Consider the following 15,777-nt stretch of genomic DNA (forward strand, 5'->3'; position numbering starts at 1 on the left):
ATTTTCTTTTTTTGACCATTCTCCTAATTTTATTTTAGTCTCCTTTTTGAAAGTTAAATACTAATGCATTGGATTTCCTCTGTGTGCTTACTCCAGAGACTATATCAAATCTGATCATGTTATGATCACTGTTACCAAGTTGCCCCAGCACCATCACCTCCTGCACCAGATCATACGCACCAATAACATCTAGGTCCAGAATTGTTCCCCCTCTTGTTGGTTCCTCAACCAGCTACATCATAAAGCAAACCTTGATTTCAACAAGCAATTTTACCTCCCTAGCACACCCTGTTACATTTACCCAGTCAATATCAGGGTAATTGAAGTCACCCATTATTATTGAGTTCCCCAATTTGTTAGCCTTCCTAATTTCCGATAACATTTCTACATCCGTCTGTTCATCCTGGCCAGGCGGACGGTAGTACACTCCTATCATTATCCTTTTCCCCTTTACACATGGAATTTCTATCCATAGGGATTCCAAGATGCATTTTGCGTCCTACAGAATTTTGAATCGATTTAATTCAAGGCACTCCTTAATGTATAATGCTACTTCTCCATCAATTCAATCAACTCTATCATTGTGATACAATTTGTACCTTGGTGTGACAGTGTCCCACAGGTTATCTTCCTTCCACCAGGTCTCAGGCCTATTATATCTATCCTTTAATTTAATGCAATATATTCTAACTCTCCCATCTTATTTCTTAAGCTTTTTGCATTTGCATACAGACTTTTCAAACAATGATTGTTGTTCCTACTTACAACTGGCTCAGAAGTAGACAGTAATAATTTGCAACCTTGAAAATTTGTCTGCTCTTTATTTAAACACATTTAGAGGTGTATTTTCAAAGCACTTAGACTTACAAAGTTACACAGCAACCCCACCCCCCCCAGCGGCGTGCACCCGGGGCGGACTGCCCCACCGCCCCCCCCTTCCTTCGCCACTGCTCTTGGGTCCTGAATGTGGAACAAAAAGCACTTCTGAAAATGCTACCCTGGAGGATCTGGACTTCACCTTCCTACCCAAGAGCCTAAATTTGGCTTCCAGAACCTCTCTCCCACATTTTCCTATGTCATTGGTACCCACGTGTACCAAGAGAGCAAGCTTCTCCCCAGCACCATCTAAAATCTCATCTAGGTGCCACGTGAGGTCCGCCACCTTCACATCAGGCAGGCAATCTCTGCAGTTTAGATTCTTATTTATGAAATTTCAAATAAAGACAATCAAGCAAAACTTGTACAGAAAAACAGATTCAAATAAGCACAATGCAATCATAGGAAAATAACTAGAAATTATTCGGTTCAAGTCTACTAGTTCCAATTCTCATAATTATAGAGGAGAATAAAGGAAAAATATGAATTAAGAAAAGATCCAGCTGAAACTCACCAAGAGTTATGTCACACAGGACAAATGACAAATAGAATGTAAGGTATTATTAGGAAAGGAACGGAAAACAAAAGTGAGGATGTTATAATGCCTTTGTATCGGTCCATGGTACGACCGCACCTCGAATATTGTGTTCAATTCTGGTTGCCGCATCTCAAAAAAGATATAGTGGAATTAGAAAAGGTACAGAGAAGGGCGACGAAAATGATAAAGGGGATGGGATGACTTCCCTATGAGGAAAGGCTGAAACGTCTACTGCACTTCAGCTTGGAGAAAAGACGGCTGAGGGGAGATATGATAGAAGTCTATAAAATGTAAGTGCATAAGTGCAGTACAGATAATTCTATAAGGGTGTGACTAACTGGGCAGGGCTGTCACTTATTTGCACAACTTGTCAGTTACACATGTTGCATGATGCACTTAGGCATCCCATTAATCTGGGATACAGGGGCATACCTACATTTAAGCACACACATGCAGGGTTACACTAATATTCTACAGCAGAATCCATCTGCCCAGATACTGTCATAGAAGAGACTTTCCCTGTGCAGCATCAGGACACCCAGTTATAGATGTCTACCGTTTATGCGTTTCTTTGCTGGTGAATATCTACTCTCAGGTTTTTTTTTCTATACAATTACTCCTTTAAACATTTTTGCCTGGTCTTTTTGCCTTATAAGTTTTTCGTAACGCAGAAACATCATCTTTTTTTCTCTTCTTTTATGTAGGACGCAGCTCAATGTGTCCAAAATTATGCTGTTGAACAGCGAGGAGAAAGAACTGGTGATATCACAACATCCAGTATTTGATGCTTATTTGAAGTCCTTTGGCGATAGTAATATTGCTTCTAGAAACATAGAAACATGACGGCAGATAAGGGCCAAAAGACCCATCCAGTCTGCTCATCCTCAGTAACCACTAACTCTTCCTTTCCTAAGGGATCTCATATGCCTGTCCCACGCATTCTTAAATTCTGACACAGTCCTCGTCTCCACAACCTCAACCGGGAGGCCATTCCATGTATCTACCACCCTTTTGGTGAAAGAGTATTTTCTTAGATTCATCCTAAGTCTATTTCCTTTTAACTTCATCATATGCCTCCTCATTCCAGAGTTTTCCTTCATTTGAAAAAGGTTCACCTCCTGTATATTAATGCCACTGAGGTATTTAAATATCTCTATCATATCCCCATTCTCCTGCCTCTCTTCCAGCATATACATGTTGACTGCACCAAAAAGCTTGATGAGATAACGGCTTTGTAACAAAACAAGTGTTTTTTTAAGCCTGAAAAACAGTATTATTTCTTGAAGTGTATTTCTCTAGCTTGGCCAGCAGGTGGTGCATGTTTATGCTTAAAGCTGTGGCAAAAAGTGACTGTCCTTTCTTTAGTTAGCACACAAAGGAAGTAACCTGCAGTGATGTGGCCAGCTACTTTTAAAATTTGCTGTTCTGGGCTCTGATTGGCCCAGGAGCTGAAATTCAACCAGGATGTACTGGCTTTTTTCCCAGTCTCAGATTGGGAGGGAAGAGAGAAAGATCTCTTCACTGAGACCCTGTGAGCAGTTATATTCTATAACCTGTAAGCAGATATATTTCCTATACTTTCTAGGCACTATTAAGGTAGTGAACAAATGTTTAGGTAGTTTTATAATTGATCCATATTCATTTACCTGTTATTATGTGCTGTTTTTGTTCCATCTGTTTTCATGGTTCACTGTTCAATATTTTTATGAAAAATAAACCTTTTTTTAGATTATTGCCTCTGTTTGTCTGGACTAACAATCCTGGTGGTTTGTGTGTTGGGTCTGTCAGTGCTTTCTAGGAACTGTGGGACCACTAGGAGTTTTGGCCCAGTAATTTATAAATCACCAGGGAACACCTTGAGTGGGAGACACGCCCAGAGGCGGTTGGGACCCAGTCGGTGGGAGGAGGGTGCTAGTGTAGAGCACAAGCAGCAGGTGCATGCAGACCTGAGCTGTGCTGTGGCTGCAGGGTTAGCCCCAGGTGGGTGATGGCATTTCGAGACAGGCCTTTTAACAATCAGCACCAGTGACAGTGTAATTGTTATCAGAAGATTGTTTTGACCCCTGAAGCAGGCGATTTTACCGCTGAAACACGGTCCTGTGTTGGGTCCTGTAGTGGTGCTTGTTCATTAAAGATTGGTTTCAACATCAAATTTACCCACTGGAAGTCATTGTGTCATCACCTACTTCTTTCCTTGGCTCCTTTGACATGTCATAAGGTTTCTTTTCCTGCGTGTGATTATGCAACTTTCATCACTTGTTTTTTCTACTCACGTTACCATCCACACTTTATCATCGTGGGGCTACATCCTTCTTGTGTTTGTCTACACTCCAATACTATGCCATCATTTTGGTAGTATGGGGGGTATAAGAGCAACTATTTTGTGCCATGTAAAACACTGTCCGGTTCTGTATCATCCTTAGGAATGAAGCACACCAAGTTTTCCAAAGCATATCCCACCCATCAAAGTAATGTCTAGGTGGCTTACATTTTAGGAGCAATCAGAAAGGGTTCAGAGAACAGAGCAACAGACTATGAGAGAAGGAGGGGATGAAATACAATGTTAGATAGGAAAGCTGGGTGGAAAGCAGAAAAGGTGAGAGAGCATACAGCACGAAGATCTCCTTACCTGTTCAGGGGTGGGGGTAATGGGGCTATCATTGGGCAGGCCTGGTGCATCTGTAGAGGTTGGTGCTGTCTGTGATGGCAGGCCTGCTTGCACAGGCAAGTCACCTGATACAGAGCTCTGCCTTGTTCCAGAGTCCGGGCTATACACACTCTGAAAGAAAGAGGGGAGAAAGAAGGGTTCAACAGGAAAAGGTTAAAGGAGCTCAGAGGTCTCCAAAAACATTCAGCCTCCCTCAACTTATTCTCTCTTTCTTAGCCTGTATATTTCTATGGTCCCCCGCCGAATCTTGTTTTCCTGAGGAATTCTGTACAACTGTGCAATAACACATTTTTGCCCCATCCTCTGTCCCCCCAGCAGACAATGTATCTCTTCCTGTGCAAAACTCATGAAGAGCCAGTTCACATGAGAAGGCAACGTAAACAGCCAGCTCAAGTAAGAAAAGCAATTGCATTGTTTTCCTGCACCACACGGTTCTGACTGAGAGCCAGGCAGGGCCCCAACTCTGCTGCTGTTCTTCAGTACAGGAATTCAGGCACCACGTGGCTCGCAGAGAGATGTGTACAGTGCAAAAACATGACAGTTGTGCTAGAGGCACCTACTGTGCAGGAGGGAAGGGAACAGAGGAATGGCTAGTGGAGATGAACAGCTAGGAGACGACGGTGGGCGCATCAGAAACTGGGAAAGGAAGGAAAAAGAGATCCACTGCTTTATAGATAGGGCCTCTAGCTTTCAGGGATTTTCATTTGGCACTCAGTGGAGACCAATACAGCAGTAGGAAGTAGGAAGCTGATGCTGCCAACAGCTCAGAACTCTCTGGAGCGTTCTGGTTTGCCAAATTAAAAACCCTAAAAACCAGAAGCTTACAAGTACTCCAGGAGGTTAGCTCAAAATGTATAAATTCTTCATGTTTGATAAATGTGTATAGGATTTGAACATATTATACACAGAATTTAAACTTTATTTTGTAAAGAACCCTCCCAAGAATAATTTTTTTCTCCTCAGCTTTCTGCTTCTCTCCCTTCACCACCCCCTGCCCCCCTTTACCTCCTTCCTGTTTTCAAGCACCTCCTTCTCCTAAAGATAATTGGTTTCACTTTATTTAGTCCATGGGTATGCTGTTTTCCATCAACTGCATTCATTAAAAGCAGACAAAACACAATCAAACTGGTCGCCCCCTCAAGACAGGTTCAGTGTAAAAAACCTCCCTGGAAATGGAGATTACTACCTCCTTCCCTACCACACATATACATACGTTTCTTTGTTCAAACCACACTTCTCCCCCCCATCCTCCTTAATTGTAGACAGCATCAATAAATGAGATGATCCCGCGGGGTCATTCTCTGTATCCAGCAGAAATCTTCCCTCCCTGTCCCAGAGTTTGCCCATTGCCTCTGTGGCATGCCCATACCCATCTGGTCCCAGTGAAACAAAGACTCCAACTAGAACGCACTGTGCCACAATGCACACTTAAGCCAGAGTCATGGGGCTCTCCCCCAACTGGAAGCACTTTTTGGGGTGATGGTAGATCTCAGGGTCATACCCTCTGAGGTGTGTGGATGGGAGACAACGTGTCCAGGTCAGTCATGGGGAACTCCAGGCCTTTCCTCCTCAGGTCCTCATACACAGTGACCACACCAGTGAGGTCAGGGGAGCTGCGGAAGGCATCAGCCCAAGCCTGCAGAAACAGAACAAGGCAAGCTGAGATTAATTTCAGAAGACACCTATGTTTCAATAAGACTAAGACTCAGACTCTGGAAAAAAAGAAAATATAAAAGATAGCTATACAACAGTGTAAGGACCTCCTTGCTAAATAATTCTGAAGTTCTTCTAAGCTAAGCAACTCTGCCCTTCTGTCTGGCTGGGAAAGAATTTGTGCGGACCACCCCTTGGGAGAACAGCTGAGGAGTGCTCATGATACCACCTAGTGGCTGACAAAATGACTGCATCCTCTCTTCTCTGTTATTTACATCCTGCTAAAGGGCTGGAGTGAAAGTCTTATGGTAAGGCTGGGCTCCCATGTAATATCGAGCAAATGAGTGACAGGAACTACTACTACTTTTAGTGAGAGTCAAAGGAACTGTGCAGTGACACTGTACTCTCTCTCGCCAAGTCAAGGTTTAGGCCTTTTTCCTCAGCTCTTTGAGCAGGGACTGTCTTTTTTGTGTATGGTGTACAGCGCTGCATATGCCTTGTAGCTTTATAGAAATGATAAATAGTAGTAGTAGTAGTAGTAGTAGTAGAACCAAACAGAAGGCTCCTTATAAATGATATGGAGCCATGGAGTGGAAAACCAATAACTGTTCCCCTTAAATAACGCAGCAGTAAAACGTGCTGACCGCAGAGCTCCTACTGAAAAATTATCTAAAACAGACTGTCCTCCCACAGAGATAGTCTCTGGCAGATCAAACTTAGCAGACTTGTCATTCTCTGTCCATGTCAGAAATCAGAACCCTTAAGGCTTCATAAAATTTATAAGAATAACTCAGCAGAGTGCTGGAGACAGTGTGGTGAGCAGGGTACATATTTACATATGTAGGTGTCAGAAGTTACGGTGTCATGTAGGTCCAGTCGGTTCAAAACTCTGCTGCCCGTCTCGTCTTCCGCCAGGGTCGCTTTACTCATACTACCCCTCTCCTCAAGACCCTTCACTGGCTCCCTATCCGTTTTCGCATCCTGTTCAAACTTCTTCTACTAACCTATAAATGTACTCACTCTGCTGCTCCCCAGTATCTCTCCACACTCGTCCTTCCCTACACCCCTTCCCGTGCACTCCGCTCCATGGATAAATCCTTCTTATCTGTTCCCTTCTCCACTACTGCCAACTCCAGACTTCGCGCCTTCTGTCTCGCTGCACCCTACGCTTGGAATAAACTTCCTGAGCCCATACGTCTTGCCCCATCCTTGGCCACCTTTAAATCTAGAATGAAAGCCCACCTCTTTAACATTGCTTTTGACTCGTAACCACTTGTAACCACTCGCCTCCACCTACCCTCTTCTCTTCCTTCCCGTTCACATTAATTGATTTGATTTGCTTACTTTATTTATTTTTTTTGTCTATTAGATTGTAAGCTCTTTGAGCAGGGACTGTCTTTCTTCTATATTTGTGCAGCGCTGCGTACGCCTTGTAGCGCTATAGATATGCTAAATAGTAGTAGTAGTAGGATTCTGGGATCAATGTATAATGGCAATGGAGCAGATTCTGGGTCTTAGGTTAGACCAGTGGTTCCCAAACATGGTTCTGGAGGCACCCCAGCCAGTCAGGTTTTCATGATATCCACAATGAATATTCATGAGAAAGATTTGCATATACTGCCTTCACTGCATGTAAATTGCTCTCATGAATATTTATTGTGGATATCCTGAAAACCTGACTGGCTGGGGTGCCTCAAGGACCAGGTTTGGGAACCACTGGGTTAGACCAAAGTCCAAAGATCTGTTTGCTCCAAAGTAGACCCCAAGGTATTGGGCATACCTGCTGTACACTGCCTTGGGTGAATCTCTTCATAAAGGTGGTTAATAAATCCCAATAAATAAACAGTGACTGGAAACTTTGAAAATATCTTCCATTTATTTATTTGGATTTATTTACCACCTTTTTGAAGGAATTCACTCAAGGCGGTGTACAGTAAGAATAGGTCAAACATGAGTAATAGGCAATTACAGCAGTAAAAATATTCAAGAAACAATACAAAGTATGGCATGGTACAGTACTTGCAATGACTACACAATACGTAATAGAACATTATAATTGGTAGTGAAGGGTAAGGTAAAGTTGTAACATATAGATGAGTAAGAAAGTAGGAAGAATTAGAAAGTAAGGCAACTGATTTTAAGAAAGCTGCACATGAGATCAGAGAGATGATTAAATATCATCTCAGCTAGGTAGGAGTGGATAAACATGTCCCGCTGCAGTATGTGCAGCCTGAGTCACTCCTTGTGTGTGTGTGAGTGAGACTAACGAGTTAGTTATTTCTTCCATTCAAGGCCTGGTTGAAAAGCCAAGCTTTCACCTGCTTCAAAGTACAGATAGTCTTGTGTTAAGCGGAGGCTTTCAGGCAATGCATTCCATAGTGTGGGGGCTACTCCGGAGAAGGCTCGCTTGCGGGTATCACATTGTGTATAATGTCTTTTGGAGAGGGTGTACTTAGTGAAAGTCCTTGGGAGGACCTTAGCCGCAAGGGGTGGGAAACTGCACAGTGCTGGAAAGGGAATTCACAACCTATAGTATTACTAGACGTACGCAGCGCTGTACACATTATCCCCCGGGTTCTATATAGCACATCTAGAGATCGGATAACAGTGCTTAACAAGCAATTATAAGCACTAATTGGCACTGATTAGAATTTAGGCGCACCTCTCACTAAAGGTATTCTGTAATGATGTGCGTCAAACTTCTAAGATGCATAGGTAAATATGGGCGTGGTTATGGGCGGGAAAATGGCCGTTTCGTGGGGGGGGGGGGGGGGTTCTGAAATTTACATGCCTATAGAATATGGTGCAATGCACCTAAATCTACGAACTGAGATTTATGCCACATTTTTGCTGATGTAAATGAATGCGCATAGATTTAGGCACTGAAATATCAACTAACCGTATTCTATAATCGAATACACTTAGTTGAAATTGATTTCACCGCCAATTTTTTAGGCACCTTATATAGCATCTCTCCCTATATGCAAGTACTTTCTCTGCCACTAGAGGGCTTACAATCCAGATTTTTGTACCTAGGGAAATGGAGTGTTAAGTGACTTGCACAGGGTCATAAGAATGAGTAATTCTTTTCATTTACTCAGTCAGTTTTCAGCTATGTCTCAAAGGAGAGTGAAAGAGATGGAATATCATTGGTCTAAATATTGGCAAAAAGCCCAGAAGGGATAGGCATTTTTGAATTTTTGTGGGCGACGTCCATTTTATACATATTTCTTTTTACATTTTATTTGCATATTTAGGCCTTATCTTGTTGCCCAGCCCTTATTAAGGGAACAGTAATGTACCTGTCGCCCTTACAACTGATAGCATGTTATTTCTATTTTATATCTCCTGGATTAGCGCTTTGGTCTTGGGGGAGGGGGGGAGAGGGAGGGAGGTTTGGGAATCTGTGGATTTACTACACTACATTTGATCTTAAGCCAAATTATTGTGAATGTGTTCCACTGGCTTGCTACTGCTGGGAGTTTTATTCCATTAGTGTGTTACCCGTTATTGTACAGTATTGGGGTTATAATACTAATAAAAAGTTATTGGTGGGGGAAGTAATCAGAATCCAAAAAGAACCAACCCTGGAAATGTCAGTGTTTCAATCACTAATCTATTTTATATTATCTGAGTATTCAATATACAGCCCAAGTTAGACATTGTGGTGGTTTAAAAGATCCAGAATATTCAAAAAGACCAAAAAAAAGTTATCCCACATGAATGTATCAGTGTTTTGGGTGTGGGGGGGGGGGGGGGGGGTGCTAGCAGTTTTCTCCTGCTGTTTTCAGAAGCACCACAAGCCTTCATTCACAACTATCTGGGAATTTTTGCCCTTGTTTTATATCCCCCTCAACACCATACTTTGTGTTGTCACTGCAGTGACAGTTCTCAGCAAGGGAGGGCCTTATACCAGAGTTCCCTCTGGGACTCTGCAATTACAGGACCCAAATTCAGCCACTAGGGAGGTAAAAATTTACAGCTATGTGGCTGCCATTCCACTGAACAGATAATGACCTATGTAAACACATATCTGGATAGATGTCGCTGAAAATCCACATATAGTTCTAAGATGAGTAAATTCTCTGCTCAGAAGTTATACCTGCTATTTTGCCCACTTGCTTTTAGACAGAAACTATATGAAAAGAGGCTTAATTTCACTGCTAAACCAGTCATTCAGTTTTCAGCCTGTTCCTGACACACCCCAAGCTTTTTCAGACAGACATATTTGGCTTTCCACAAAGAGACCAAATTCATCTGCAGAACTGCCCTAAATTTGGAATTGGCGCCATCATTGTGGCCAAAGAAAAGTGAACTGTTCCACAAAATATGTGAAACTAAAAATAAAAAATCGTGGAACCCTTACACATCTAAATAATTCAATCTAGTGACAACAAAAATAGTTCTGCAAACATGCAACACTTTTTTTCAAAGACTTTCTTTTGTATGCATTTGAACATTTTTTTTGTTAGTTTAAAAGGGAAGAAAAAAAGACTCCGCAGTCAAAGATCTTTGCCAATGGTGGGTATAATCCACTTGTGTTTTCAAAAGCCAAGGCACCTTTTGACTCAGACTAATCACTGGCTAAAAAAACTACCCCCCCCCCCCCCCCCAACATTTTCAATTGTGTTTTACTTTTCTAATGTAAATTTAATCTACTTAAATATTCAACCCTTTCAAGGCTGTAAAATCCAATATTCAGTTCAGTCACTATTAGCCAACTTTTCTTTAACTTGCCAAATATAATCACACAGCATATACGAAAGGAGCACTTTACTCAGGCTTCCAATTGTGAACTTGACATTCGGACCATCCGGCCCTGGAGACTGAGGCATATTTTCAAAGCACTTAGCCTTCCAAAGTTCCATAGAAACCTAAGTGCTTTGAAAATATGCCTCTAAATTAGCCAACTAAGGGGTCCTTTTACTAAGGTGCACTGAAAAATGGGCTGCACGCTAATGTAGGCGCGTTTTGGGTGCACGCAGATCCATTTTTTCAGTGTGCCTGTAAAAAAAGGCCTTTTAAAAAGTTTCACTGAAAATGGATGTGCAGCAAAATATAAATTGGCGAGCGTCTATTTTGGGTCCGAGACCTTATCGCCACCTATTGACTTAGCGGTAAGGTCTCACGCGTTAACCTTGCAGTAATCATCTACACACCTAGAATGACAATTACTGCCCAGTTTCTGCCAAGCGTAAAAAACAAAATTACTGCCTGGGCCACATGGTAGCCAGGCGATAACTCTGAATTGACACATGTTGGGCGTGTGTAGGCGCCTACGTGTCTTAGTAAAAGAGCCCCTTAAGCCCTTTGATGACAGCCTCAGCCTGCACCTCAGTTCCAGAAAAGGGAGCATTGAGCAACTGCAATTGATCTTCTGACAGGCCCAGGAGATTCAAAGGCTGGAAAAAGGACGTGCACACCTGGTCAAACTGTCCAATATCATACAAAGACTCGTAGAAGCAACCAAACACCTGTGGGATGTCCTCCTGTTTGGTGAGGAGCATACCGACATGCTTCGTATCCAACTAATATAACTTCTAGCCAAACGCTACTTCACCAAAGAGGCCAAGAGCTTGCCAGATGTGTTGCCCCAATGGAGAGGAATGCTGAAAGCTGGGGGAAAGTACCTGTGAGAGTACATATTGGGGGAGGGGGGGAATGCTGCATATAACTACCTTCACCCCCTGGAGTTCCCCAGCAACCAACACACAACTGCACTCCGGAGTCCTAAGTGTATGGAGGGTGAAAGTGGCCATTTATATAACAAAATTGTTGTTCCCTGCCGTCCATGACTCAGTAGGACAAAGGAATCCTCAACCCTCAAATCAGAAACAAAAAAACACACACACATACCTCCACATCCAGCTGCCAATAGGCACTCTACAATCATACCATACCCATATTCTTCACCACCCAAAACCTAAAGAATGCCATTGCCCCTTTTCTCCTCCCCCATGTAATCCCACAATAACCTGTAAACACAATAGTAACCACATAACCTTGCTGCAACAGAGATAAAAAGTCCAATGCAGTCCCAGGGAAGATGAACGAGACCATGCAAAGGTGCCCGTAATAGTCCAGAGGCCGCAGGGGCACAGGCATAAGCAATCCGATGAAGAAGCACCAAGAACTCATGAACGATGCAATCCTAGGGGTTAACAGCCACTCTCTCTACCTGCCGTGGAATCCCAAAGGCCATCGGTATGGCGCAAATGGGAACCAGCGGGGGATCACCAACAGGAAGAGAAGGAACGGTCCCACACTAAGCATGAGCCATTCAGTAACATGGTGCTGTGCCCCTAACAGTCACAAGTCAAGATGAAACATTGTCCTGTGCTCCAAGCGGGCACATGCACAAGCAACAGCCTAGGCGGAATCCTGGTCCAGGAATTCCCTCATCGCTGCGGATGTTTCTAATGTGAGGGACTTATGGGTGACCCTTACTTTGATGGGATATTGCAGGACAAAGCGAATACCACGCTGAAACAGCTGTGTGTAGTAAGGGGACAACAGTCTCTGTAACTAGCCGAAAAGTCCCGAAATTTCATCAACTTAGTTCCCTTGTAAGGCACAACCAGTTTGGTTTTGTAATGGGCCATCAGCAAAGACTTCTCGCCAAAATTAAAAATCTGAATGATGAAAGGCCGGTCTTCTCCCAGTCCGCCTTGAAAATGTCAATGCAGTGGACTCATTCTGCCTTGGGGCACGGCCCATCCAGTTCCAAGCCCAGCTCCTGAGAGAGCCAAAGCTCAACTAAGTCCCACAATTCTTTGTCCTTTACTGTCTGTGGAATCCCTATGAGTTGGAAATTATTGCGGTGTCCCCTATTTTCTTGATCCTCCACTTGATCTCCAAGGGCTTTACAATGCCGTTCCAGCACCAAAATCCAGCCAGATATTTCCTGCACATAGTCCTCCTGGCAGGAAATCTGGTCCTCATCTTGCTGTACGCAGCCTGTCTGGGCATCCATGTGGCCCTTAATGTCCTCTATCATAGTATGCAACTTAAGCTGATCATTCAAAATACCCAACATGTCAGGTGATCTCTTTGATGACCGCTCTTGTGGCTCCACAACTGGGATAGGCCCAGGTACGGGAGATGTTATGGGTTCAGCCGCCATCTTGCTTGCTGTAGTTTTAGCGTGGTGCTTCTGAAGCTGCGGCACCTTGACTGGCATTCCAGCGTCCTGCACCGATGAGCCTCCAAATAATCCCAAATTAAGGGTTCCAGCACATTTAAAAGAATCACAAATAACTCAGGTTTTTATGGACTGAGGGCGCTGATGGAAAAGGAGAAAAAATTACTAGGATTGTTGAGGTGGGGGGGGGGGGGGGGGGGAAGTACTGGACTCATGATCAATTTGTGGCAGCAGAGAAGAGGAAACAGAAAAAAAAGGAGCTCTGTGCTGGCCCTGTGATACACCTCCCAGGTGGTCGCAACACACTAGTGTGGCACAATGTACCGGTTGAGAACCATTGGCTTACATCATTGAATTCTAGCTTCTGTTGTACCTAACCATTGCCATTTAAGAACATAAGAATAGCCATACTGGGTCAGACCAATGGTCCATCTAGCCCAGTATCTTGTAACCTAGATTGGTCACTGTTGGAAGCAAGTACCTGGCAGAAACCCAATTAGTAGCAACATTCCATGCTACCAATCCCAGGGCAAGCAATGGCTTCCCCCATGTCCATCTCAATAACAGACTATGGACTTTTCCTCCAGGAACTTATCCAAACCTTCTTTTAACCTAGATATGCTAACCACTATTAGCACATCCTCCCGCTATTAGCGCATCCTCCGGCAGTGAGTTCCACAGCTTAACTATTCTTTGAGTGAAAAAATATTTCCTCCTGTTTTTAAAGTATTTCCATGTAATTTCATTGAGTGTCCCCTGGTCTTTGTACTCTTTGAAAGAGTAAAAAAAAAAATCAATTCACTTCTACCAGTTCAAAACCACTCAGGAATTTATAGACCTCAATCATATCCCCCTTCAGCTATCTTTAACCTCTTTAGTCTTTCCTCATATGGGAGGAGTTCCATCCCTTTTATCATTTTGGTCGCTCATTTACACTTCAATCCTCTACATTCTCTTTTCTCCTGCAAAAGGTTTTCAGTATACCACGGTGTTACTTCCCTTCTTGCTTTTTTCATCTGTTTAACAGGTGCTCTCTCATTTAATGATTTTATACCACCTCAGTCCACCTTGTAAATAATACAGCTTCAGTTTCATCCCCTATCTCAACCAACTGATCTGAAACCCTCTTCCACATACATTCAGCATTAATTTTGTCCCTTGATAGCACTATAGGTCTTTCCTGCTTTACCATTATACCCTTATCCTTACCCATAAATTTAAGTGTAAATTCAAGAGACTATACTTTGACCAAAGCAGCTGAGTTGACGTACACATAGGGTTACCATATGTCCGGATTTACCCGGACATGTCCTCTTTTTGAGGACATGTCCGGGCGTCCGGATGGGTTTTGCTAGTCTGTCCGTTTTCCCGGATTTCTGGACAAATGGGCAAGCGGGCAGCGGGCCTATCCTAGCCTCCCCTTCCCTTACTTACTATCTACTGCCCTGATGGTCTAGTGACCTCTTCGAGGCAGGAAAGAGCCCCCTCTTTCCTGCCCGGAGCGCTGCTGCCCTTGCCCTGCATCCTGTTGCTGTGACGGTCTCGGGATTCAAAATTGCCGCCGAGAGTTAAAGCGGCCTTGCGAGACTTCAACTCTCAGCAGTCATTTTGAATCCTGAGACCGTCACAGCAACAGGATGCAGGGCAAGGACAGAGCTCCGGGCAGGAAAGAGGGGGCTCTTCACATATGGAATTTCTATCCACAATGATTCCACACGGTTTCATAAGAATGTTTATTTTGTTTGACTCAATTCTCTCTTTAACCCCCCACCCTCCAATTTAATCCCCTCTATCACTGTGATATAATTTGTACCCAGATAACACTGTGTCCCATTGATTGTCCTCCTTCCACCAAGTCTCTGAAATACCTATTATATCCACCTCATAATTTAGTGCTGTATACTCTTAACTCTCCCATCTTATTTTTTAGGCTTCTAGCATTTGTATACAGGCACTTCAAATTGTGTTTTTTCTTTGCTTCTATAAGTTGCTTAGAAGTTGATGGGGATAATTTGCATCCTTTACTCTGTTCTCCCATTAGACACTCCTTGCTTTATTTCATCATTATTGAAACCTCTCTATTAGTATTCCCTAAAGATCCTATTTCAATAGCATCCTTCAAGGATAATCCACATCAAACCACAAGCTCCTGGGCGACAGTTGGCTTCCCCCCTGCCCCCCCTCCCCCCCATTTTAGATTAAAAGCTGCTCTATCTCCTTTTTAGATGTTAAAACCAGCAACCTGGTTCCATTCCGGTTAAGGTGGAGTCCATCTTTTTGGTACAGGCTCCCCCTTTCCCAAAATGCTGCCCAGGTCCTAACAACTTTAAATCCCTCATCCTGCACCATCGCCTCACCCACACATTGAGACTTCGGAGCTCTGCCTGCTTCTTGGGTCCTGCGAATGGAACAGGGAACATTTCTGAAAATGCTACCTTGGAGGATCTGGACTTCAGCTTTCTACCTAAGGGCTTAAATTAGAACCTCCCTCCCATATTTTCCTATATCATTGGTACCCACATGTACCAAAACAGCCGGCTCCTCGCCAGCACTATCAAAACTCCTATCTAGGTGACGTGCAAGGTCCGCCACCTTCGCACCAGGCAGGCAAGTGACCAGGAGATCCTCTCGTCCACCAGCCACCCAGCTACCTACATGCCTAATGATCGAATCACCAACTACAACAGCTGTCCTAACCATTCCTGCCTGGGCAGAAGTTCCATTTCTCTTGCTCTCCATACCAGCCATCTACCTCTCTTTCTGTTCAACAAACCATCTCCCTCTCCTTGCCTTCCAATCTAACATCTTTGTATCTCATCACCTTCCCACAGTCCTCAATTATCCCTGTAAATCTCACTCCATAGCAACATGGGCACAATAACAGCAGTTCTAATAGGCTAT

General features: G+C 43.5%; 1 protein-coding gene across 5 annotated transcripts in view; it reads right to left on the reverse strand.

The window, feature by feature from the left end:
* TOM1 (target of myb1 membrane trafficking protein) overlaps positions 1 to 15,777 on the reverse strand; it is a 158,437-nt gene that overhangs the window by 63,985 nt on the left and 78,675 nt on the right. For all 5 annotated transcript variants that reach the window (XM_030208048.1, XM_030208039.1, XM_030208067.1 and 2 more), the window contains 2 exons: positions 5,584 to 5,718; positions 4,044 to 4,193 (listed from right to left, as the gene is read on the reverse strand). In XM_030208048.1, coding sequence (XP_030063908.1) covers positions 4,044 to 4,193; positions 5,584 to 5,718 — 285 coding nt within the window. The remainder of the gene's footprint in view (positions 1 to 4,043; positions 4,194 to 5,583; positions 5,719 to 15,777) is intronic.

Source organism: Microcaecilia unicolor, chromosome 1, assembly GCF_901765095.1.
Source record: "Microcaecilia unicolor chromosome 1, aMicUni1.1, whole genome shotgun sequence".
Lineage (NCBI taxonomy): Eukaryota > Metazoa > Chordata > Amphibia > Gymnophiona > Siphonopidae > Microcaecilia > Microcaecilia unicolor.